This window comes from Carassius carassius, chromosome 15 (genome assembly GCF_963082965.1).
Source record: "Carassius carassius chromosome 15, fCarCar2.1, whole genome shotgun sequence".
Taxonomy (NCBI): Eukaryota; Metazoa; Chordata; class Actinopteri; order Cypriniformes; family Cyprinidae; genus Carassius; species Carassius carassius.
This window is the reverse complement of record NC_081769.1, coordinates 26,789,511-26,816,314: the sequence shown is the minus strand read 5'-3', so window position 1 is coordinate 26,816,314 and position 26,804 is coordinate 26,789,511. Positions and strand designations below refer to the sequence as shown.

Genomic DNA, 26,804 nt, shown 5'->3' with positions numbered 1-26,804 from the left:
GTGAAATAAAATAGACTTCTTATATAAATCTTATTATAATAAGCTCCATATTTCTCGATAGTGATTGAAAACTGTGGTGCCACAGACAAAAGGTCCAGTGTGCCTTTTAAATTCCAGGGAGATATTTTTTATATGTTCACCTCTGTTACTTTCTCAACAGCCAGCCCCCTGAAGTAATTTTACTTTAATGCATTTCCTATAAGGCTGCTAAATATGGAAAAGCCTGTTGAGTTTGATTATCTTGAGGTTATTAAGCAGTAAAACTGTTGAATACTGGACTTGTTTCCAAGATGTGAGCATATAACACAAGTTGTTTTAACATTAAACAAATGGTTTAAAATAGTAACTTGACTAATACAATGATACAACTAAATGGTATTGATGGTATTCCATTATATCAATTTGTCACCATTTTAGGATGGCATGTCCAGTTAAAAGTAGCCCCCTGCATTCTGTTCTGTTTCACCCTGTCTTTTTGGTTTTGAATGCAAAAACGTGTAATGTACATTTGCACATCTGTACCATATGTGTTATTCAAAAGCATTGCTTTTTACATCAAGTACTGGTTTTACTTGGTATCATCTGGACACTTGATGAAGTGAGACAAACATTGTGCATGTCATAGACATAGCCTAGTTTTGCCTGTTCTGCGACAGATATTCACTTTGTTCCAAAACCTAGTGAGCTTCCTCCATAGCCAGCATTTTAAGACATCAAAAGTACATTTCCAACTTGTCTTTTCTGAAAAATTTGGATCTTGATTATGCTTCCTTCTAATCTGACTATTTTTTTTGCCTGTTTTACATGTTTGTCCATCATGTAGAAGCCAATTTTAGAATGGATTTCAAAAAGAAAATTGATAAATATACTTGTATGGATACATTAATCCATTGTGTTGCATTAAAACGTAGTCAAATGTAGAGGTTTTTAACCAATTCCTGGCTTCTATTGAGCCTTCCAAATCACTGATCATGTGGAGGTTATGTTTTAGTTAGAATGCTGTTCTAGAACGTAGCTGCCTATGTAGATAAGTAGGCAGTGAGGAAGTACACTACATTTTGGAGCAGAGCTTGAACATAAAGAAACCTTGCTGGTCTTTTGCACTATGCACTTTCATATGAATCACCCACCCCTCCCATCCTGATCCAGCTATATGAGAAAGGACAGGAGAGCACAGACAGTGTAATGGAGTGTCAGTTGAGTGTCCCGGACATTTTGAAGAATTTAATTGGTGGTTCAAAGTGCTTTGGAAGGGTTGGAGAAATCGAACTGCCTTAAGTAGGCTCTTTGTGTTCCCAGGCCTTGCCAGGTTCTATTCTGTACTGCATTTATGTTCGTCCTTTGTGAGAACATCAGTCCGTGTGTGTGCAGTCCTTCTGTTGTACCTAGTCCGAATCGATAGCCAAGGCCTTGTTGTAACATGAGCTCTAGAGGCTTCCTCAGACAGAAACACACATACATATGCAGGCGTGTGAGGTCTGTCTCCTGCTCTGATGGATATTTACATCCACGCCTACACAAATCGTTGGAACAGCAACAAGGGGGAGCAATGGGCTGCCGTTTCCCCCTCCCCGTCCCACTAACACCCGACAGATGGACAGGCCTCCTCCATTCCCCTGCGCTTGATAGGACCTCTAATTACGCATCCACACCACATCAAAACAGCCATCCACACGCCTTGCTTTCAGTATGGTGCGGAAGTGAGCTGGTCAGGGGCAATAAAGCTACATCGCTCTCTTGTAATTTGTCCGTGAATTGAGCTTGGGTCTCGTCCCCTTTGCCCTGTCATTGTGCCCGTCTTCATTGTGGGTCTGGGTCGAGGACGTCTGGACTTTCTAAGAACTTGGAAGGGAGGTAGACACCCTGCCTGCTGCCTGCCTGCCTGTGGAACCCAGAAGCCCTGGTGTGGTTTTAATCAAGGCCAGGCATGGTAGTCATTATAATGCCCTGGCGCTAAGCTCATTGTCTTTCTTTGTCTCTCTCCCACACTTCCTCTCTTTCTATGAGGATTCAGCATGCATCTCAGATGTGAAGAGGTCCTTAAGGGTCACTAGCCATTGATGAGAAAGTGAGTGTCAGCGGTTTGTGAGCAGTAGCCAACATGTATCTGTAATCAGCGTATTTGTTTGCGTATTGAGTCATGAGTCATATGCAACCTCGCTTAATGCAACAAAACTAATCAAAAAGGTCTTCAAAAAACATTCTGTTCTCTATTATATAATAAGCTGTGTGCAATTTTTGCAATTGGAAATAGGAAATGAATGGGCGATTCTGTCAATCTTATGAATTTGTTATGGCTAGGAGTATAAAATGCTCAATTAACTTCATTACTATCATGCCGTCACTAACATGGTTTATAAGTTCTCTCTCACAGACTGAGGCATTTGTTCCCTGAAGAGAAAAAATAACCCATTACTTTTTATATATATACTTATATATATATAGAAGGTACACATTGAAATATGTCAGGAAAATATTTACTAAGCTTAGATTATACCGTTATTTTTTTATTTTATTTTTTTAACAAAGAAATTAAGTTTTAATCCTGGAAAATGTATAACAGTTCCACAAAAATATTAAGCAGCACAACTGTTCTTGAGCAGCAAATCAGCATATTAAAAAAATCCTTACCAACCCCAAATGGAGGGGTCTTATATCATTATTTTTTTTTTTAAATAAAATTTACATACTTGCAGTTAAATATGTAAGGAGTTCAATATTGACTTGAGTTAAAATCAGTGTATTATGATATACAGTTACATGGTAATATTTTATATATATATATATATATATATATATATATATATATATATATATATATATATATATGATTTCCGAATGACACATCAGAATCCAGTTTTTTTACGAACTGTGTGATAACAGGAAGATTCAGTCTAGCAGCAGTTATTGTAATCTGGTTTTTTGTGTTGTCTTTGGTGATGTTGGTTCGTGTGCACGCATGTTATGCAGTCTGGCATTGTGCCACCTAAATAGGAAACAACTGAGGGAGAAAAGCCCTGTTTTGTGCTTTGTAATCTGTTGCGCATAATTTGGGGAAATTCGCAAGCTTGAGTTATGATTTTAATGTGCATGTGGCCTTGAAACGCATTCCTCAGCCTCTTCAGTTTCAGAACACAGAGGACTTCAATTGTGGTGAGTTTATGCATTGTGCGACTTCAGTATGTCTCTATTTTTGTCCCTTTATTTTCCATTTGTCTTTAACTACCGACTGAGTAGTAGATATTTAGAGGGGGTCAGACCAGAGGCAGGAGAGAATGGTAAAGAAAAGGTTAGGGAGGAAGGGAAAGAGAAAGTATCCATGTACATTTCACAAATTCCTCCTTTTTAGATCCTCTCAGTTATCCACTTGTATTACATCTTGGCTGACTACAGCTGTGTATTATTTTATCTGAACCAGAGCCAGACCTCAGAAGCTCACCGTCTTCTCTTGTGTAAACAGCTGTCACGGAGAGGACGGTACATTGGAGGTATCCGCAGGCAGGGGTCACATGTAGTTTTCATGTTCATGTGCTAATAATGGATGTGGTGGCAACACTCCAGTAATAGACACTACTAGTTTGTCATTGTAATTAACATTCACAAGAGCCTGTTTTTGCACATTTTATTATTATTTATTTTTTATTTAGTCCGCAAATAATCTTAGAATATAGAAACATTTTGTCAAAAAAATTACTTTCTTTTAGTGAATGTTTAGGATATTTTACGAACAAAGCAATTTACTTAAATGAATTATACATTCTAAATAGCATGTCTAGTTCAAGTTCTTTTGTGTATTTGTTGAATTATCTGAATCGCCATTAAAATGTTTTGGGTTGGTAGGTTCTTTCATCATTTTTGCTAGAAGTCTCTTATCTGCTTACAAGGGCTGAAGTTACTTGAGCAAAAATACAATGAAAACAGTAATATTTTGAAATATTATTACATAACACAACTGCTTTCTATTTTAACATATTTCAAAATGTAATGTATTCTGTGATGCCAAAGCTGAATTTTCAGCGGCCATTATTCCAGTCTTCAGCATCACATGATTAATCAGAAGTCGTTTTAAATGCTTATTATTAAAACCATTATGCTGCTTAATATTTCTGTGGACACTGATCCATTTTTTCCTGGGATTTTTCTTTTTTTCTTTTTTTTTTTGATGAATAGAAAGTTCAAAGGAACATAATGTATTTGAAATAAGACATTTTGTAACATTATAAAAGTCTTTTATAAGTGACAGTGACAGATTTTTTTATCAATTCGGTATCTTAATAGAATAAAAGTACCGACTTCTTTCAAAAAAAAACAGTGTAAGTTGTAATATTATGTTAATGTTGTGTATGTAGTTCATTTATCTTTACAATGACTGCAATGTTGTCTTATCATTTTGTCAATAAACATTTTTAGCATAAAACTTTGCTGAGATCAAAACCGCTTTCTTGTCTCAAAGGAAAAGGAAGAAAGTTGCATGATGTGGCCAAGTGTTTATGGGAGTACGGGGCCGTACAGGGGCCGTATCTGAGATGTATCTGGCTGCCAGACAGGTCTGTTTTGGTAAGAGCAAGAAGAGGTTGAAGTTGAGTGATTATCATGGAGCTCTTTAGTGTAAGCTCTGCCCTGGGGAGCAGATGAGACGAGCGGCCATTACATAAAACACTGCCCTGGTGTTCATTTGTATCTGGAAGTGTTCTGGCATGTCCTCGCTTGCCAGGTTTTCACAGGGATTTGACAAATTTGTAACAATACACGCAGATTTTATACATTGTGCCACCCATGTGTGCAGGAAACCGCAACTGTAGAACCTGTTTTTGTTATTTTCAGGCTTACGCTGATCGTATACATGCCGTTTTTGAAGTCGATGGAATGGGTGTTGCGTGGTATCCTGTTGAATTTTTGCTTAATTAGCTCAGTAGAAGTTTTTGGAGGGTCTGCTGCAGCTATTTTTGGAGTAGAAGACTCAGTCTTGGGCATCAGGCTTTGAAGTCCCCTCTCAGTGGTTGGGACCATATGAGGTTCCTCTGCATGTTTCTGCCTGCCACCCCCGTGGTGCTCTCCACTTTTGACCCTATGGATCACTTCTGATCTGGCCTGGTAGGGAAGGGTTTACCCAGGGAGGTGGAGAAGAGGTCTCGTTAAAGGGTTAATGAGGTAATACCTTTCATGTTCCTAGCATAGCACAAATTCAGGCGTGAAGGCAAACAATAAAGTTTTAGAGGGAGGTCTTCTGGGTAGTGTGTCTGTATATGTATGTGTGGATGAGTTTTATGTGCATTCATAGGTTTAAACTTAGTTTAGAAGTGTTTACAGTTACTAATGCTCGAACAGAGATTCGAACAATACCTTGATTGTTAGTATTACATTTATCATGTAATTAATCTATGCTAAGAATGATTAATTGTGAATGATTCCTCAAACTATGTAGCTTAAGAAGAGGTGTGCTTTTAATTTTCCAAGCAATTCGACAATATTTTTGCTGACAGATAACAAAATGAAAGGAAACCCCAGAACTGACTTATATCTATCAGAATATAATTTAGATCGGTGGGTAGCAACCGCACAGCAAAACACCAAAACCCACCAATACCACTCATGTGCATTAGTTCTCAACATTTTTGACTCCAAGTCCAACAATATTTGAAGGAGTTTTAGAGTTTGGCATTTTTAGAACAACATATATTCTATGGTGTATTAAGAGTTTTATTACTTTTCTTTACTTATCCAAGTCTGGAAATCACTTTTAAAATTGAACTTCCTCATAAAGGTTCGGGGAACTGTGGGAATCCTGGTTCTTCAAATAATAAACAGTTACTGACAGGTACCCCTAGGGGCATCTAAGCCCTTAGTTGATAACTACTTCCTAAGTGTAGATTTTTCATCTAAAAACGAATGTTGTTCACATTCCTGTGTCAGTGGTGGTAAAATGCATCATGGGCAATGGGTTGTGGCTAGAAGGGATACAGCTCTGACCAGAAACTAACAACGAAATATAATTTTCTACCTGTTAGATTGTGTTTTATTAACATCTACACCTAGATTTTGCCCCTTTCACACTGCCAGTGATTTCCTGGAATCTGTGCGTGCGTTCACACACAACCCGTAAAGGTCCCGTCATGACACGTGACATCAGGATGTGATATGTAATGTATGAGTCGAAAACGCTAGGCATGTTAACTTTCACTTAAGCTGGCGAACAATCTCAGCTTCAGCGCGGATAGTGAGGAGCTAACTGACCTCTGCTTCATTACAGTTTGCACATATATTTTCATCACAAACGTTGATCTGCCTTCAAAACACCTGGTAAAAGAGTCGCACCATAACATGCGTCATTACTATGGCAAACCTTTTACGGCATTGGTTCTGGCTTTTGTTTACACAGAGCTCGTTCTGGGACTGAACCCGGCAATGTTACTAGGTCCCCAACCCTGGAAGGATCCTGGAATCAATCCCAGAACGTGTTTGCATTCACACAGAAGGTGATCCGGCATTTTTCCGGGACTAACGTGTAGTGTGAAAGGGGCTTAAGTCATACAGATTTGGAATGACATGAGAGTCAGTAAAAGACATAATCTATTTTTGGGTAAATCATCACTCTTGCATAACTTTGTATTGGATTGTAGGATTGCAGTGGTACTATTATAAAGTGGCATGAGATTGGATCACTGGCAGGTGTGGAAAAGGAGGGTCTTGTTAGGTCCACTAATGCTCAATGGTGTGAAAAAATCCCAAGCATGCTGATTCTCTGATCTTTGGCCGTGACGTTGCTCTTTCTCCATGCAGGGAACTCACAGCCAGCTCCTTAGCATGTGTGTAGAACAGCATGTGTGACTGAATTGCGGGATTCAGAACCCATTGTGCCACAGGTGTGAAAATTAGGTGTGAGGTTTATGTGTGATAAATTACCAACAGGTGTGCTAATTTTAACTGTTCCACTTCCCACCCTCTCCACCACCACCCTCCTGTCTTTGCTTCTGTACCACTTTCTTTACAATGCTATCTTTTGAAGCATAAATTAAAGAGTTTAATATAGATTAATTCATTTTAATAAATGTAAATATAATCATTAACTAATAATGATGCCAGTGGAAGAAGAAAATAATAAAATTTAAGTTTATATTCAAGATGCATTCTCTTTTTTTCCCGTTTTTTTTTTTTTGGTATATATCTTTTTTTTTTTCCTTTTCTCAGACCCACACCTCACCTCTTCTCTATAGGCCTGAGAACATAACAGAACATCTAACGCTGAGAAGAATTCATGGAGTGGAAAAAGTTGCCGACTTCAAATTCCATTCCAAAAAAATATTGAGCTGTGCAGAAACATACAGTACAACACATTTTCTCACACATAGCCCGTCATGACAGATTGCCTTTTGCAACTTACAGCACCTGCATATCTTTGGTCTACACATAAAGCAGTCTTTTTTTATGTTTACGAGGTGCATAACAGGCACAGTGCTATTTCATCTCTCATTCAAAACAACCATTGTTTCTTTGTGAGCTGAAGGCAGTTTCAAAGGGTGTCAGCACATGAACAACTTGTATTTTTACATTGTATTCTTTTTAACGGGAATTTTCAAATGGGATTTACAATATGGCAACTCTTTCATACTTAATTGCAGCTTACTTGAATTTAATGTGAATCACTTTTCACAACCCATTAATGTAAGTAGTAATGTAATGTAATTAATTGATTCCTTTTTTAAATCTGTTTCTTTAAACTCTTTTTCTCATGTATCATCTCTCGCAGGTTATGAACACCAAAATGTCAAGACTTTTAATCAAGTAAATGTATAAATGTTTTATCAATGAGGAAATGCTATAGCTGAGTTTAAGAGTAAGAGTTGAAATTATTGGCTACCTTAAATAACCATATTTATTACTACTTGAATGATTAAGACAAGTCAACAATAATCAGTCATGTGTGTGTGTGCTCTACAATCTATCTGCGGAATAAAAAGCCATGCCAGGGTATAAGTATACAAGTCAGCAGGTTTGCCCTCAGGTCCCCTGAATCCCTTTTCGTCCTGCACCAACTGCAAGCAAACACTAACACCAGTACCAGCTGCCCGAGCTTAAAAGGTATGTTTGGATATCAAGTCTACCAATACAATCGCAGTGATCCAATCAACAAACCAATCGGTGCTTGCCATGTCTCCCGGGCCTGTATCATTGGAACACTCTCACTAAGCTAATAAGCCAGTGCAGTGAAACAAATGTGTTTGCTCAGACACATGGTGCAGAATCATTATAAGTAATGGGATTGCCCTAAATTGTAAACATATGCATACAGTACAATCTGTTAAAGTAAACTGGAGGTGGGTGTGGGTGTGGGGGGGGGGGGGCATGGATGCCTAAATCCTGACTATTTCCAGCTGCAAAGTAGTCGGAGGTGAAGTCCAGCATATTTTCTGCTAAATTGGAAGAGAAATGTGCCTGTAGAGCAAAACGTACTCTTGCCATATACCACCATTCTGGCTCTGGTGTATTAATCTTCAGCTAAGTGTGATTTCCATACCCATGACCATGACAAATAAAGTCACATGCAACAAATGCGGGTGGATTGATGCAGTTTTCCATGTACTGTCTTCAACCATGTGGAACAATGTGGGGACTGGCACACTTTTAGTGGATGATCTGAAAGTTTTATTGCATACTCCCAGTTTCTTTTCCATTATAAGAGACAAGCGTTTCTGATTCTAAATGCATGGTTCACCCAAAAATACTTACCCTTATGTTGTTCCAGAGCCATATGGTTTTCTTCCTTCCACAAGTGGAGATTACAGTTGAATAGTGAATTGTGACTGAGACTGTCATTCAGTCTAACATCTCCTTTTGTGTTCCACTAAAGAAGGTTCATACAGGTTTGGAATGACACAATGAGTAAATAATGACAGAATTTCAAAATGAGTCAGGCGATGAAGACTGACTTCATTCCCAGTAATGTGAAGCTTATTGCTCAATAACAACTTTGAACTTTGAATGGTCTTAGTATATTGATCATATTTTATTACTTTGTGCTCTGATAGATTAGTGTGGTGGATTTTGATTGATGATTTTGATTGATTGTTAAAATATTTAATAATAATTTTTGCTAATTGAAATAAAGCTGAATTAAATAAAAATATAGATATTAGAAGAACCATAAACTGAAAATCAATTGTAGAAATTTTGTCTTGGCAACTACCTGAAGCAAAATTGAAGTTGAGTTGAAGTACTAAAATGACAACAGCTGAAAAAAAAGGAAGCTATATATATATATATAACCTAAATATTTATAGCCTAAATATTATAATATTTAGGCTATATATTTTTAATTAGTTTTATTTTTATATTTTCAGTTTTTATTTTTATTTTACTATTAATAATTGTATATGCTTTTGTATATATATATATAATATATATATAACCTAAATATTTATAGCCTAAATATTATAATATTTAGGCTATATATTTTTAATTAGTTTTATTTTTATATTTTCAGTTTTTATTTTTATTTTACTATTAATAATTGTATATGCTTTTGTCATTTATATATATATATATATATATATATATATATATATATATATATATATATATATATATATATATATATATATAAATGACAAATATATATATATATAAATATTTTGTCATTTATATATATAAAAACTGAAAATATAAAAATAAAACTAATTACAGATTTATAGCCTAAATATTATAATAATATATAAATAATACTAAAATAACACTGGTTTAAAAGTAAAGTGTGTAACTTTTTTTAAAATTACAAAAAAATAAATAAATAAAGTGCTTTCCCATGCGTTGAAGAGCATTGCGTTAGCAGTGCAAAAGGTCATGGGTTCGATTCCCGGGGAAACCACACTGGTAAAATATATATATATATATAGTACAGACCAAAAGTTTGGACACACCTTCTCATTCAAATAGTTTTCTTTATTTTCATGACTATGAAAATTGTAGGCACACTGAAGGCATCAAGGGCTATTTGACCAAGAAGGAGAGTGATGGGGTGCTGCGCCAGATGACCTGGCCTCCACAGTCACCGGACCTGAACCCAATCGAGATGGTTTAGGGATGAGCTGGACTGCAGACAGAAGGCAAAAGGGCCAACAAGTGCTAAGCATCTCTCGGGGAACTCCTTCAAGACTGTTGGAAGACCATTTCAGGTGACTACCTCTTGAAGCTCATCAAGAGAATGCCAAGAGTGTGCAAAGCAGTAATCAAAGCAAAAGGTGGCTACTATGAAGAACCTAGAATATGACATATTTTCAGTTGTTTCACACTTTTTTGTTATGTATATAATTCCACATGTGTTAATTCATAGTTTTGATGCCTTCAGTGTGAATCTACAATTTTCATAGTCATGAAAATAAAGAAAACTCTTTGAATGAGAAGGTGTGTCCAAACTTTTGGTCTATACTGTATATATATATACATATATATATATATATATATATATATATATATATATATATATATATATATATATATATATATATATATATATATATATATATATATATAACCTGAATGCACTGTAAGTCGTTTTGGGTAAAAGTGTCTGCTAAATGCATAAATGTAAGCAAGAGATTAATTCCTCTTGTTTATTTGAGTTGTCTGACATGTCAACTTATGGCTCAACAAATCATTAATTTAGCAATTTCAGTTGGTGCCTTCAACTATAAAACACCATTATAACAATGTCATGTAAATCATCTGTAAAACTTTGTGTAATATTAAGAAGAATCAGACTGTAAATGATCCCACTAATATTTAACTTAGTAGGAGTGTTATGCCATGTGCGAAGAGGTAAAGAGAATAATCTTCATATATTTGTCATACAATTCTCAATAGTTGGAAGAACATCAAATTAGCCACGATGTTGCAGATACTGTACAATGATTCTTCATGGTTTCCTCTTCCCCTTTCAGTGTTTTTTAACTTTTTACAGCTTTTGAATCTTGACAATATCATATGACGCATGATATCATCAAGATTTTAGAGACAGGGATGTCGTCATGAGATGATGTCAAAGGCTTTTGTTAGTGTGAGAAAGAGAGATCACTGGAAGTTGTTGGCAGTTTTTGTTTGAAGTGGGGGTTTGCCATTTCCTCCTGGCCCAAGGCGATGAACGTCATGGTTGTTTGAGAGTCTTTAAACATACCTTAGACAGTTTTTTTTTCCAGTTGGATCTCACTCATATTGCAATTACTGTTGATCAGGATTCAAAACAAAGCCAGCCAAAGCTGAATGAAGGCAAAAGACTCCAACAATGCCGTCATATGTTGTGTTATGAGCTTGTGATTCGCATGAATGAAGGACCAAGAATTTTGCGTTTACCTGAATGAGCCACAGTCTCCCCACAGAAACTGGGCACAGTGAAACTAGCACAGATAATTGTTGGCCAGATATTTCACTCCTTTCAAGTTACATTTCATTGCACTATTGTCCGCAGATTAATATTTGTCAGCAGATGGATGCCTTACCTGTCATTTGATGTTCTTGAGAGATGATGTCAACAGTGATGTGCTGATTATAAATGAGAGAGAAAAGTAAGTGCCCAGAAAAGTGTGGCTAACGATTAAGAGAATGAGGGAAAGAAATGAAAACACAGCTAAGAACAAAATAACATCTTCAAAAGAGGTAGACACTTCTTTTTGCTCCCCCAACAAGACAATCAAGACATTCACCTCTAATCCATTTGTACTGCTGCTTTTGTGTTCACTCATATAACCTCATGCTTGGCTGACAGAAATGGTGGAGACAGTATTACCAAACTTTTTGTTGGCTTGTTTACACAAAACAATGTCACACTATAGACAATTTGCAGAAATTGTGTTGTCTTCTAATCAGACTACAGTAAATTGGAGTTGTTTTAGTGTCGTTAGCACGGATGTTCAAAGAGGACAAGACCTTTGTGAAAACAGTTGTTTAGGTTGTAAATGGATCGTTTAATGCATGATGAAAGAAGGCACTTGCATATTTTGGTTTCATGAAACATTTGTCCTGCGCTCTCAGTGTAAACTCTTTCGCTTTGTTATGGGAAAGGGCAGTTCAAAGAGTGTACAGGTTGTCCGGTCAAATTGCATTTGCAACCTATTGTATAACTGAATATGGGTGTAAAGCTACATAATTTCATTTGATTATGAAATGTAATAGTCCATTATAATATACAATGTGTTACAAAGGCCATCTCATATTACTGTACCTACATGCACTAGCAACAGAGGTTGACAAGTGCTCCATTTAAATGAGGAAAGTTCTTGCTGCAGAGTTTGTATTTCAGCATTATTATTAATAATAATTGCATGCATCAGTTTCAGCAAAGTATGTTAACTGTTGTCATTTTCTTCCCAAGTTGTGATTTTGATTCTTATTTTTTACGTATATTGAAAATGTGCTTTTATTTAGCCTTGACCTATGATGATTATTTGTTAATTTACACATTTTAATGATCAGTTGTGTATATTAAGTTCAGTAAATTGTCTCCATCGATGTGCACATCTAATACGCATATCAACAGTCTTTTTAAATGAATAGTTCACCTAAACATTTTTTATTTACCCTTATTGTTTGAAACTTGTATGACTTTTGTTCCTCAGTGGAACACGAATTGAGATGTTTCTGCATTTTTTTGTGCGTACATTAAAAGTCAGTGAGGTCCAATGTTGTGAAAGAAAGGTTTACAGAAATGTCATTTTTTGAGTGAAGTATTCCTTTAACGTCTGTTTGTATTAGTTTGCTTAAGGGATACTATCCTTTCCTTTTATTAGATTATTAATAATGATACACAAATTGAAATTTGGATGAGAAATAGAGACTATGGGCCTGATGTATTATTTTAATTTAGGGGTTGATTTTCTGAAATGCTTAAACAAGAAATGTTCCTCTTTCTTAAAAAAAAAAAAATCAACAAGAAATAATTATTCTTTTGTTACATACATGCGTGCCAGCATAAGTTACCCCTCCGCAGGTTAACATGACAGACCTATGGTAAAGTTTAAAGCTCATGCTGATATAATTCTTGGAACAAAAAGCACTCTTAGCAGCCAAATTTGGCTTATCCACTGTAATTTACGTAGAACTCAAAATTCTGCCAAACCGACACACTTAGATAATTAGCATTCTAAAGTGTCTTAAAAACATAGCCAGAGATGTTGTTTACATGTATGAAAGCCACTGGGATCATTCCGTTTTTCTTGGATGACTTTTTTTAATTTAAACAACGAGAGCATAGATGCCACATAATAATTTTGACATAAGATTAATTTCTATTTAACTCAAGTTTAAGTATAAATAGAGTTGAATGCAGAATATGAATAGGGTCCAACTGAGGCACTGTCTCTTGTTTGTTTCCCCTCTTGGGTCCCAGTGTCTCTTTAAAACCCGATTTGATAGTGATATTGGAAAGCCATCATATTTTCTGGCTTAGAGCTTGAATTTGATCCCCTCTATGAATTGATGAAAATACGATGCGGAATGGAAGACTCCAGTCATAGCTTCAGGTATAAATCAGTTGGCGGTAAAAAGATTTCCGTAAAATGTGGAAGCACTGGGCCCTCGAGGGTGGCTCTTGGACACCCTTGCCCTAGACACACCAGATCCCAGCCTCCTTTTTGACATGCCTGTGGTCAGAGCTGGGAAAGCCGTCCTCAGACATGCTGCTGATCCAAAAATCTCAAATGAGGCAAAAAAACGTCTTGCGTCTCTTATTCTTTCCATTGATAATTGCTAGACCAGTGAGAGTGCAATCCCATCAATACAGGTCTGAATGTCATGCAATATAGTTGATAACAACCAAACACTAGGCAATGAGGGAAATGGCATGACCATGCCGGGCGATCGATGCGCTGATTTGATCATTCAAGGTCATGTTGACAGCAGTAGTTAAAGAAATCATTTAAGTGCCGCAAGGCTTTGCTGAAACAACTCCGACAGTGGGATAAAATAAATAACACCCCTATGATTAAGGAACAGGGGAAACGGTTTGTGATATTGCCATACCACCCTCAATTAGGGAAATTCAATAAGGGAAACACTGTGATCGTTCTCGGCTTTTTGAAGTTCCAACCTCACGCCAGTCCCAGTTTCCGCCCGATCTCTGCACTACGATCGCAATCAGGTCTGAAGTGTGTGGGCTGAGTCTGGGAGATTTTTACCAATTTACGGTGAATGTCATGTTTCTATAAACATGTTCAAACTGTATACCATATGTCTTTATGTGTGGTTTGGGAAAAAATGTGTCCAGATCATTTCCTCATCACAAAAACTCTGAGGTCATGTGGCATGAAATAAGCTACACAATAAAATTGTCTATTTTTTGTTACCATGAAAACAGCATGATACTACATACTATGTGTGTATATATATATTTCCTCTTGATGTACACATCCTAATCAGTTCTTGGGCTTTTTGTACAGACCAGATGATTGGCAATATTGCATTGTTACAATATAAATTTGATTGTGTGTGTAGCACAGTACTGCCTGTGTGACATATAGATAACATAAATGTTGTCTGGTGATTACAAACGTATTTTCATAATTTGTCATAACTGATTTTTTTTTTTTAAGAACTACCTTCCACTACAACAGATTAAAAAAATAAAATAATAATTCTATAAAACAGAATCAGGTTACTGCATGTCTGTCATCACATATTTAGGGCTCTGATCTTAAGCTGTCAAAACATTTTCAGGCCAGTTTGAAATAGAACATTAGCATTAAAGCATGATTAGCATTAAAGCATGATGTTGTGCATCATTATTCCCCCAAGTATATCATTAATACAGCTTAGACCACTAGGAAGGACCTCATTCACCTGAACATTGACATAAGCACGACAACATTTGAATTAAGTGAACAGGGAGCTGCCAGTGCTTACTGATTTTAAGGTGCATTCTGTGAATTTCTGGGGATCAAACTTTTTAGGACAATAAGACATTGACTAGAAATTCCTCAGTTAAGAACCAGATTGAGACAAAATGATAAAAATGAGAATGTTAAGAATAATTGTATGGAGAGTGTTTATAAATGACACTTATTACATGAAAAATCTTTTAGAAGCCATGCTATAATTGCATTCTCAATTATTTATTCAGACTGAAGAAAAAATGATGGGAAAAAAGGTAATGGGGAAAAAGGTCAGTGAAGTGCATGATATTTCATAAAGCATTGTGGTGGGTCGTCCAGTTCGGACTGTTACTCTATCTCAGTTTGTGATATTTAAAACTTGGCTTCAATCAATAGCAATGTCTTTGGTTTGCAGCTATTGTGTGCGCCCAAGGACATTTTCCTGTAAAGAGGACGCTAAGGAACTTACATTAAGAGACCTTTATTGTGAAACGGTATGGTCGTTACTGGCTCTTTTGTCTTCTACCAGCAACATGATCCCGCTCAGAGTCGATGCGGTTTTGGGCTTTCAGCGGCTGTCTGAACTACATACAGGAGTTGAGCATTGAATCAAATCACTGTGCTGCTCACATTGAAAATGGTTTCCTCTTCAAAAATGTCAGGCCTCTCTAGTGTCACAGTAATGACAGATTCTTTAGTCAGTGAAAGTTTTATGTGTCAATGAAAATGTCTGTGACAGTTCTTTAGCGGCACAAGTTTAACCGTTCAACAAAGCACTTTGCAGTTAGCTTGCTCTGTGGTGTAGTGGTTTACGGCTTAACGTAGCTGGTTTGGTTGCAAGACACAAGTCATGAGCTAATACCATGTTCCCTTGAGCAAGGCACTTAACCTCATTAAGTGTAAGTGTACAGTAAGTTGTTTTGGGGACTTACAGTACATTATGTGTATCCTTACTACAGTAGGTAAGGATTAGAGTTGACAATAGTCCTGTATTTAAGCAAACAATTTAATATTAAATTCATATGGGATGCAGTCTTCATGTATTTCAGCATCTTCCACCAAACTCTTAGAAAAGCTTCAGAATTTTTTTGCATTTGTATTGGTTTACTATTCAATACACATTTGCATACAGGTGTCAGTGTTTAACTATTGCATATTAGAATAAAAAACAGATTGCATGCAAGGGCAAATACAAACAATCTGACACTTTCTACTGTAAGTTATTAAAATGCATATATTTTACAACAAATGCGATGATGTCATTAAACTTGCATCTTAAATGCATGTTAGCACTTTATTTATTTTACGATATACACATAAATACTGCTGAATACACTATTTTATTTTTACTTTGTGATCAATTATCACCAATGTTTTACTGAAATAGCAAGTGACAAGTGGTAAAGAAATGAAGAGTGTTGGCAAGTCAAGATGTTACTTGGTGTTATTAGCTGGTAAAAGTATCTATTTTGTGTCTTGCTTCATTGCAGCTAGCTATGGAGCTTATCCCATCTGTAAAGGCTGCTCGGTGTGTTCCAAGGACAACGGGTGTATGAACTGCCAACCCAAGCTCTTCCTGTTCCTGAGGAGGGAGAGGATGAGGCAGTATGGCGAGTGTCTCCATGCCTGTCCGTCGGGCTACTATGGTGTGCGCGGGACAGAGATCAACATGTGCTCCAGTAAGATCCTACACTTTTCCTCTCACATACACACACTGGCTGTTTTGTAGATGCTAATGCACAGACATGCTGGTTTAGCATGGATTTGAGTGAGAGTTTAGCCTTATTCATGTGGTCACATACTGTGAATACTTTAAGTGAAGGAATACTGCCATGTATTTGATGTGTAAAACGCTTGTAGCTTGTAAATTTGTTTTGAGTGAACTGACAAATCTGTTAATTTGGAAAGTTATGACTTTCCATATTGACCTTTTCCCCCAGCATTTTCCATGCGCCATTAGTGGTTTAAAGGCTTTCTGACATACTTAGAGCATGTGAGTCCCTTAAAACAGCACTCTTCGCAAACTTACATTGCATTGTGAAAGCAACAATTAGGGACGTGCAAAACTACACATTTCCAAAATCAACTAGTCATTCATGCAACGGTTTCTGTTTCACAGAATCCTGATCAGACACACAAAGAGATGCCATATAACAATTAAATGTGCCAAACAACAGCATCCAGCAGTTCTAGTTGTATCATCTACGTTGTAACATTGTGTTGATGTGTAGTTTTTTTATGTGATTTCCCTAAATTAACACAGGAGGACAGATTTCATCAATTGTCTAGTTAGTTGTTGGATGTCACCCATGCTTAGAAACAATAGCAAAACAGAAAAACTAAATTCTTATATTTGTCTGCAAAGGGCAACATAATAGTCCTATTGGAATTATGTATCGCTTTCCTTCCATGCCTTGTATTTTATAACCTTATTTTAACATTTGCGCCAGGCCTGAGACACTCTGGACCTCTGAGGTTAAGTAAAAAGCCTGAGGTGTTGGCTTTGTGTTTTATGTGAAAACAAAACTCTAACTCTTGACAGACAGACTTAAAACCTCAGAGGACTGTGTCAGGACCTACAATACTAATAAACCCAGATGCTGTACAGAAACCCTTGTATAAAAATGAGTCCTTTCTCACTCAACAAACTCGATACAGATTTATCTGCCTATTTTATAAAAAGAGGAGGGGAAACATTTAAACGGCTCATTTACCATAAACTGGGTGTACCAGTCGAGGCTACTTAGCATTATGGAGTTTTCCCGTTCTCGACCGCTAATCAGATTCATCAACCTACATTTTGTAAGTTCTTCAGTGGTGGAGAAAGGAAAAAGGCATATTGTTTTCTGAGACTGTGTCCTCGAACCATTCTCTGTCCTGGGTGAATTTTGATTTTAAATTATACTGATATGTGGCCAGTTAATCTGGATTCCTTTCATGGAGAACTTCTTCCAGAACAAAACCTCACATTGTCACGTAGCATCAAATCTCAGCGCAAAGCCTACTTTGATGTGATCGCTGTTTCAGTCATGACTTTGTAATCCAGCTTCGCATTTGACCCTCCTCCTTAAGTTATGCTTTTTCTGTCGTCTTTGCTAATCTCTTCATGTCTGTCAGTCATAATGGAATGTTCTATCAGGGTTAGTGCAAGAACTAATCGTCGGGTCACTGGGAACAATTTCGAACACACGACAGCCAATAAAAGTCACTCCGTTTTCTTTCTTGTCCAGGTTTTCAGCGCAACCACACTCTTCCAAGAGCCTGGAACGGTGGATCACATTGGAGTTGACCATGTTTAAAAAAAAAAAAAAAACTGGCTCTGAAATCACTTAAGCAACAGCTGCTTATCATTAGACTTTAAGTGTGTGTTTGTGATCCTATCTTGTTTAAGAATGCTTTGCAGAATCGTTGGGCCTGAGTGAAAACAAAAGCAAAGAGGAGACAGGTTTGCACTACATCAGTGCAGACTCTTCCGCTGGAGCCGTGGGGTGGGGTCGCATGCTTTTGAAATCCTCTAACCAGATTGAATGCTCTGACCTACCTCTGGCAAGCATCATGTGCGTGACCCAAGCATCTCGAATGAGTAGAAGGAAGGCTGAACTTGTTTTTCTCTTCTTTTAGAGGATGTTCTGAACCTACATGGAGACCAAGCTTACTTTGTTGCCAAGCATACCTGCTTGTAAATTAAATTATACATTTTATATATTTAAATATATATTTATAAGTCTGTATAGTTGACTTAAAGGGATAGTTCACTCAAAAATTTACATTTTTACTCATGCTTACATTACATTACATTTACATTTATAAATTTAGCAGACACTTCTAACCAAAACAACTTTTCAACATTCAACTCTTTTTATTTTTTTTTACCTAACGTGTTCTCTTGGAAATCGAACCCACAATCTTTTGTGTTGCTAACTCAATGTGCTACCACTGAGCCACAGGAACACTGGGCTTATTTCAATGACTTTCTGTGGCCCCACTTAATATTAAGTGGCCTTAACTACTATGTACTTACATCAAAAATAAGTACAATGTACTTACTGTGTTCAGATTGTATTGCAAAACACTTTTGCTGCTATTGAGGTGGGATACAGGTAAGGTTAGGGACAGGTTTTGATGGTATGGGTAGGACTAAGGGTGGGTTAAAGTGTAAAGAATGGATCATCAGTGTAATTATAAATGTAATTACAGAAATTAATTACAGATGTTATTAGATGCAGGTATTTTTTATAATATAAAATATTTAAAGTACAATGTAAAAAACGTGTATGCACAAAATAAGTGCATTGCATCAAATGATTAATTTAAATGTAAGGATATAGTAGTTAAGGCCACTTAATATAGAATGGACCCAATGAAAGTCAATGGGGTAATTCATCACAGTATTTATTTATTTATTTATTTATTTTTTAGTTTCATAGCAGTGTTTTATTGTTAACTAAAACTATTCATATCATTTGTATAATTTAAATAAAGTTCAAATAAAATAAAATTTAAATATTACATGATAAACTTTAAAAACTAGAAATGTTGCCCTGGCAACTAACTGAAATAAGTTTTAGTGCCTAATTTTTCTAAAACTGAAATAATAAATAGAACAAATAATAAAAAAAGTAGTCGAACAATCCCTTTAAGAGCAGAATTTTTTTTAACATTTGGATATCAAGTAGTTTAACAACATCAATACAGAGTTTAGTAATACACGTAAATTTACAGTAAATTGCAATTAAATAAAACCAACTAATAAACAAGCGAAACACAATTATATAATTCATTAAAAACTGTAACAAAAAGCTGGATTATAGTTTTATTGCTACATTGAAAAAAAAATGAACATTTAAAACAGCAGGGAGTTTTAGTTTGTAAGAATGAACCATCCAAATGAAGCGACTTGCTTCATGGTGTTTTTTGAGAGAAACTTACTTGGAGAGCATGTTTAATCATTACCTGATTGTTTGACTGTTTGTGCAATTAAATATGACATAAATTAGTAGCCTCTCTGCTGTTGGTAAGTTGCTCCTAAACACTGCTGCAGCCTACCACTGAAGCTAACCAGATAAAAAGAGAGAGTGGGAAGGATGAAGGAGGAATAAATGATAGAAAAGAGACTCTGAATGTAGAGAGAAATTTTTTCCAGGTTGTCAAGTGAAAGCCCCCTTCCTCATCTATCTTGAACCCTCCTTTTCTCCTTTCAGATTTTAAGACTTTCAGTGTCACCACAAGTAAACCCCCACACTCTCTTGCTCGCAGATGCATAAGCAGATACATGAAAAGGTTCCAGACTGAGAATTAGGATAAAACTTGCAAGCAGAGACTAGTTTTAACCATAACCTTTACAGCAGCCATCAAGGTACTTACCAGCTTACTGATACTTCTCCTCATGGAGGCAGAGCTGGGAGTTTTAATGCTGACTTCATGACTTTATGAAATATCTTTCACGTGATTGATAGCCTATGTTAGTAAGCAGCCTTCTACTGAATAAAAGATATTGGCCCCAGATGACCTCCTGTTTGTCCGCATGTGAAGTTCCCTGTTCTCTCTTTACTCATATGGAAACCCTTTGTAGAGCTTTCTGATTGCCAATATCCTAGACGTGTAGTTCAAGTATCACAGTTCATCCAGGACTAGTATATGTGCCACATGAGAGCCCCCATGTCAAGGATAATTGTTTCATCCAATTTAATACTATGTTTTATCGTCCCTGGTGTTGTAAAATCTGTTCCTATTGTTCTGTTGTTGTAAGTATTCCCACTTTGTCACTATTTTAAATGGGCATTTCAGTAAGTCTGTTCGAAACCTTCCTAAGCTTCTGAGTTTTACGGGTAGTTTTGATAATCCAATGGGACTGAGGTGGACCTCAGCCACACGAAAGGACTTTAGCTGCCTAAATTGGTACCCAAATGTAGTAAAAGAATCAACGCAATTCCACAATATGTCTTTCCAATGAGGTAACGAGTCCTGTGCCGTCTGGGAAAGAATGGGCTGCAGTTAAAGCGATGTCATTTGGGACCTGCAAAAGAACAGTTGCCGTTGGCCTTTCTCTCACACCAGAGAATTCGATTTGCCAGACAGTGTAAGTGGTGCACCTATCCTTTTACCCAGAGAGTTTTATAGGTCAGTTTGGTCATCAAGAATTTAGACGGCTCTTGTAAAGTTGAATTTAATACACTGAACATTTATAGAGACTTTAATAGTTGTCATTTTTGTTATGATTATAGTGGTCTACAAAAAACAACAGTTTTTCGCCACACTTAAAATTAATGAACATCATAGCATTTAAAAACAAAACATCAAACCAAGTGACATCTGTAAGCAATTGATGTTAGACTTTTAGAATGACTTTCCAACCAATTGAACATTTAACTACTAATGTTTGTCAACCACAATATGTTTTTTTTATGTAAATGACTGTTATTTAGCCACTTAGTTTGATGGAATGACATGCTAATGCAGTAACATTTATATAAAAAAAGGTGGAATATGCCATTTTTGAGTTATCAGTGTCACTTAGCGGAACTACACAAATAAAGTTTGTTTTCAGACAACCTTTGCAAAAACACCCATTTTGCGTGAACAGGTGAATTACGCTATTTCCAAAAACATTAACAATACTTTTAACTTGAAGTATTGTTTACCTGTCGAGAAGAATCTTTGCAAGGTCAGTTGGATCAACTGAAACCCAAACATTCCATCTCATTCCTCCATCTTGTAAAAACTCTGCCATTTGTTTAGCCTTGTTTAACCCTGTTGTCTGTTACTATGTATTTTGGCAAGTCTTTGAATTTTGGCTTGCACTTCTGTAATAGAATCTGAATTTTTCACCGGCTAAACACCGGACTGAATGAAATGATTGCACAGACATTTTATGGTTCTGAGACTTCCAAAGAAGTCACACAGCTGGTGAAAACTGGTAAACTTACAGTTAAGTAAATAAATTTGTATGTAGCTTCCTCTCTTGCATGAAGCTGAAAATAGATGCTCCAAGCTCCTTAAGAAAAAACCCAGAGGGCTTGTTGTACCCACTGGCACAGCAAAATGACATTTTTGGGTGTGAGAAAGTCAACCACATGATGTGCTCACCATAAACAAAGCAGGTCAGATGGGACAGTCTCTTTCAGCGAGGCACTTTCAGTACGAGAAATGGAAAAATGTGGCCGGATTTAGCACTCCACAAGCATGGGCATCCCTTTTGCACCGCAGATGGCTGCCAAATACTATGCATTGGTTACTGTGACCTCAGGACCGGCTAACAAATTTACCCCTTGTTTACAAGGAACTGCCATACAGGATTAAAAGTAAATTTTTAGTAGAAAAAGAAGTTACCGTTACATGTTTAATTGCTTAAAAATGAAGTAAACTTTCAACAGCCCTGGCCAACGTGGTTCGCAGCCGCTTGAATATGACACAGGCTCGAATGTCCACAGTATAATTTGCTTTATTGTTTTTTTTGTTTCATCCAGACCACAGCAGAGAGGCATTCCTGCCACAAGTCTTTCAGGATTAGATCACCCCTAAAGCTTGATGATTCAACTCAACATGCACTTGACTTGAAAACCACACTGAAAGCCAAGTGGAAAAAAAGGACAAACATAAATCACAAGCAACAGTTTGCAGCAGAGTAGGCAATTTCAGCTTCCTCTAATGTCCTGTTTAGGCTTATTTTTGCCCTTCTTGCATTGGGTTTCATCAGATTCCCACCGCTTGTCCTTTTTCCCCATTTCTATACGAGAAGTGCTCTAATTATGTCCTATTAGTCTCTTGTTATCATGTAGGCCTTCAAAAGTGGCACCAAGGTTAATTCTATTGGAATAGAAGACCACCTTCATTGCATCTCACCTCAGTGGAAAAACTTTTTTTTTAGCACAGGGGTCTCAAACTGTATCTACAGATATAAAATGAATAAATTATTTTAAATAATTTCAAATTGTGTATCTTATGATTTGAAACCCCTGATCTAGACCTTCTCAATGATACAAATGAGGCTCTTGAACCCAAACTTCTATTTAGACACGTATAGCATTACTAATTTAGAGCGATTTTTGATATTGCAGCATCTGCACATGATCATGGATGACAAATGACATTTCACGACAAGTCAGTCCAGTCACTGTCTTGAGTCGTGTGCCAATAGTTGCTCTTTCACTTTTTTTCTCCTCAATTTCCTGTTGAAATAAGCGATCCAAAAGGTGATGACAGCCTTCCTTTGACTGCAATATATCAGGCGGAGGACAGAGGCGGCTTTTCTATTACAAAGCTCATTTATTAACTGTTGCTCCCTGTCATAGATTGGACATGTAGGGACACAGAGACTCTTAGAGCTCTGATTACTTTGGGAACAAAAGCGAGTGGATCCATCTGTGTGGCCTTCTTCTTCTCCTCAGACTCCACGCCAAGATCTCTACAGCACAGTGTAACTTGACCGGCCAGAGCACGTGTTTATCAAACAAAAGATGCAGTTCTGCCTTGGCTGATGTAAAGACAAGGGTGTTAAAGACAATGGCATGAAGAAGATGTACTTTTTATTTTATGTTTCAATGGCATGTTTTACATTCCTGCCCTGCAGCAAAACTACGAGACAACCTGGCTCATTTCTTTAATTTGTGTGTCTCATCAGTTCAGTCTTAGTGTGTTTTATATTTGTTGGAACCATGGCTTAGCAGTTAGAATGCGTGTGAACACGAGCAGTGGTGCTCACATGGGCACCAAAAGTTCGAGTCTAGTCTCCATATTAGGGTTAAGCAAAACAAGGCCTGTTTTTTTTTGTAAAGAAAAAAGGTATACCCTTTTAAAGAAAATCATATACATTTTCTTAGTAAAGAAAGACATTGTGAAATGTTAGTGAAGAAAAATATTAAATTTTTATTTAAAAAAAAACCAATAAAAGGAAAAATAATTAATAATAACAATGAAAACTAATAAAAATACTTAAAAAAATTAAGTGGGTCCAATTCCTGCATAATTTCTCCTGTGATTTCCTGTCATCTCTCTGCTAATAATTAAGTAATGAAATTTTACGGTTGAACCTATTGTGCATGTAATTAAGCTTAAGAAGAGTTGCTTGACATGCAGGACTAGAAATATTGGTTTTGAAATTTGCGAAAGGTAAAAAAATACCGTATCACAGTCATTGGCCTGGGAGTGATAAATGACGGTGAGTGTGGTTGTTGGACTGCGATATGTTTGTGTTATTTTCTCTTCATGAGATTGTTTGGACTGGTTAAAGAAAGCGTGAGAGACCAGAAAAAGTGGGCGGAGGCTTCAGGGGTTCAAAGTAAGAAGGACTCGTTTGTTGGGAAGGAATGTAGTTGTGGGGACAGGCTGGATTGCTGGAGATGGTCTAATTAGGGGGGTTTGATGGTGAGAACCTTCACAAAACCCAGAGAGGTTCAGAGATTAAAGCACATGCGTTATCTCTTTGTAATGTGCAAGATTTTTTCTTTTAAATGTATGCTTACCTGTTGACCGGTAAAAGTTACCAACTTTCCGCTAAAGATCCATGAACGGTGCCTTGATGTACCTGAGTGGAACCTGCAACCTGCTTCACATGGTCATAGATAGCTGTAATCTGAGTGCCTATCAGGCAATCTGGCCTCTGAAGAAGCTTTAAAGATGCGCCATAAATTAGACAGCTCTCAGTGGCTCCTTTTAATTATGCAGGCCAGCGCATCGCCCTGTTGGTGTATCTCATGTAATTTTGCTTTGCCTGACGTGCTATTTGCAGAGTCACAACTTGATGAAATGCTGGCATGCTGCCCTTGATATGCTGTGGCAAGGCGGGGCGTGGGAGGATCGGTGCGGCGGTATTGCCTCCTTCACAGTGTCCTGACCCCTCTTTTCCTTCCACCCAACTCTGATGTTAACACAGAAGAACTCCATCATGTTCCAGACTAAATCTGTTCACTTAGGCCTAGACTGTGGCCTTTTTAGATTTCAATGCCAATCGTGATTTTATGCAGAGGCTTTGCTGAAAATTTGCTCATATATCATCCTAATGATTAATGATTTTAAGGTTAGGTTTTTTTGCTGAGCAATTTCATGTTACCTTCTTGAAAAAAATTTAAAGAGTAAAGATTTTATATTAGTTATGCTTTTATGCCAATAAAGTATGCTACTGCTTGCTCAGTCAAGAGAGCGAATGAGAACAGAACTTTACTTCCAACTCTGTATTCTTGAATGCTTGGAGATTTTCTGCTTTCTTTTCTTTTCTGTGAAGGGGTCATGATGAGGTAATTTCTCATTCCGGATGTCATCACGTCTTTGGAGTTCTATGCAGCCCTAAAAACTCTCACACCCCACACTCCCTGGCTCAACATGCATGTCAGAGGAAGTTGCACTGGAATATTTCTCACTCCCTTAAAGAGAAAAGCTTCAAAAGGCATCAAAAATGCCTTTTCCCTAAACCATAAACCAAACGATCCCCTCCCCCACCTTTCAGGAGGTTTTGTCTGCTCACCCGACTGACGTCTGTCTCTCTTGTTTCTTCACAGGGTGCAGGATAGATAACTGTGAGGCCTGTTTCAGCAAAGAATTCTGCACAAAGTGCAAGCCTGGTTTTTACTTGCACAAGGGCCATTGCTTCGAAAAGTGTCCAGAGGGCTTTGCTCCTCTAGAGGACAATATGGAGTGTGGAGGTAAGTAAACCTTTTTATACAAGCCTACTAGAGAATCCAGATGAAAATGGTCATTAGTTGTTCCAAACTGGTTGTGACAAGTGGGGCGGGGCCGAGGGATGTGGGAACACGAGTGAGGCCGGTGGAGTGATTGGGAAATCGGCGACACCTGCGACCCACCACCGGTCTCGAGTCCCACATAGGAGATGGAAGGATATAAAACTGGAGCGACGACAGTGAAGGACGAGAGAGGACCAGGCCTGGGCTTTTAGTTGTGTTTTGGTTTTTATTTGAGCGCACCAGTCGTCCGCGAGGGGCTGGTGGACGGCTGGTGCGCTAAAATAATGTCCTTCACTGTCGTCGCTCCAGTTTTATATCCTTCCATCTCCTATGTGGGACTCAAGACCGGTGGTGGGTCGCAGGTGTCGCCGATTTCCCAATCACTCCACCAGCCTCACTCGTGTTCCCATATCCCTCGGCCCCGCCCCACTCGTCACACTGGTCATTATCATTAGATAGATCAACTTCACTACCAGTGACCAACTCGTCAAACCAATTAAAAAGGTAAAGCTGGCATTTGGGACATATAGTGTGTGATCAATTAGCAAATGGCTAGCTTGAAAGAGTTAATAACCTTTTCTGACCAGCTAGAACCAGTTACTAAGCTCCCAAACACAGCTATTATTTTAAGATCGATTTTAGACATTGTATGTCTCTAATATTCGGTTCTTCAGTCCACAGAAGAGATTTAAAATCTCCATTTTGTAACTTTAAACTTATCTGATTAAAGATATCGTTCATTGGGTCTAATATTACTGTATTGTATCTTATCATATCCAAACTTTCATAGCCTTTTTCAATGGTTTTCATTATCATCTATTTCTCTTAATTCTAGTTGTGTTTCATCCAATAGAGGGTTGTGAGGTGGGCCAGTGGAGTGAGTGGGGGACCTGCACCAGAAGAAACAAAACCTGTGGTTTCAAATGGGGTCTGGAAACCCGAACACGGCATATTGTGAAGAAGCCACCAAAGGACACAATACCATGTCCGACCATCGCCGAGTCCAGGAGATGCAAAATGGCTATGCGACATTGCAGAAAAGGTGAGTGTGTGTAATTGAACCAGCATATGTGCTCACGCCTTCAATACAAGCCCTTGTTTAAGAGACAAATCATCCATTCCATCTGCAAATCGTCAATTTCATGAGATTTCCAAACCTTCGCTTTAAAGAATGAAATAGCACTGCGGCCTTTTTGTCTGCGTCTCACCTGTTTAATATTGAGCTCTGTTTTTTTTTTGACTGAAAAGACGGCTGTCTAACCTCAACCCCTTG

At 37.3% G+C, this 26,804-nt stretch overlaps 1 protein-coding gene across 1 annotated transcript in view; it reads left to right on the top strand.

The window, feature by feature from the left end:
* Window positions 1–26,804, top strand: part of LOC132158728 (R-spondin-2-like) — a 66,235-nt gene that overhangs the window by 6,843 nt on the left and 32,588 nt on the right. Inside the window, exons 3-5 of the mRNA XM_059568272.1 lie at window positions 16,346–16,534; window positions 25,349–25,492; window positions 26,385–26,573. Coding sequence (XP_059424255.1) covers window positions 16,346–16,534; window positions 25,349–25,492; window positions 26,385–26,573 — 522 coding nt within the window. The remainder of the gene's footprint in view (window positions 1–16,345; window positions 16,535–25,348; window positions 25,493–26,384; window positions 26,574–26,804) is intronic.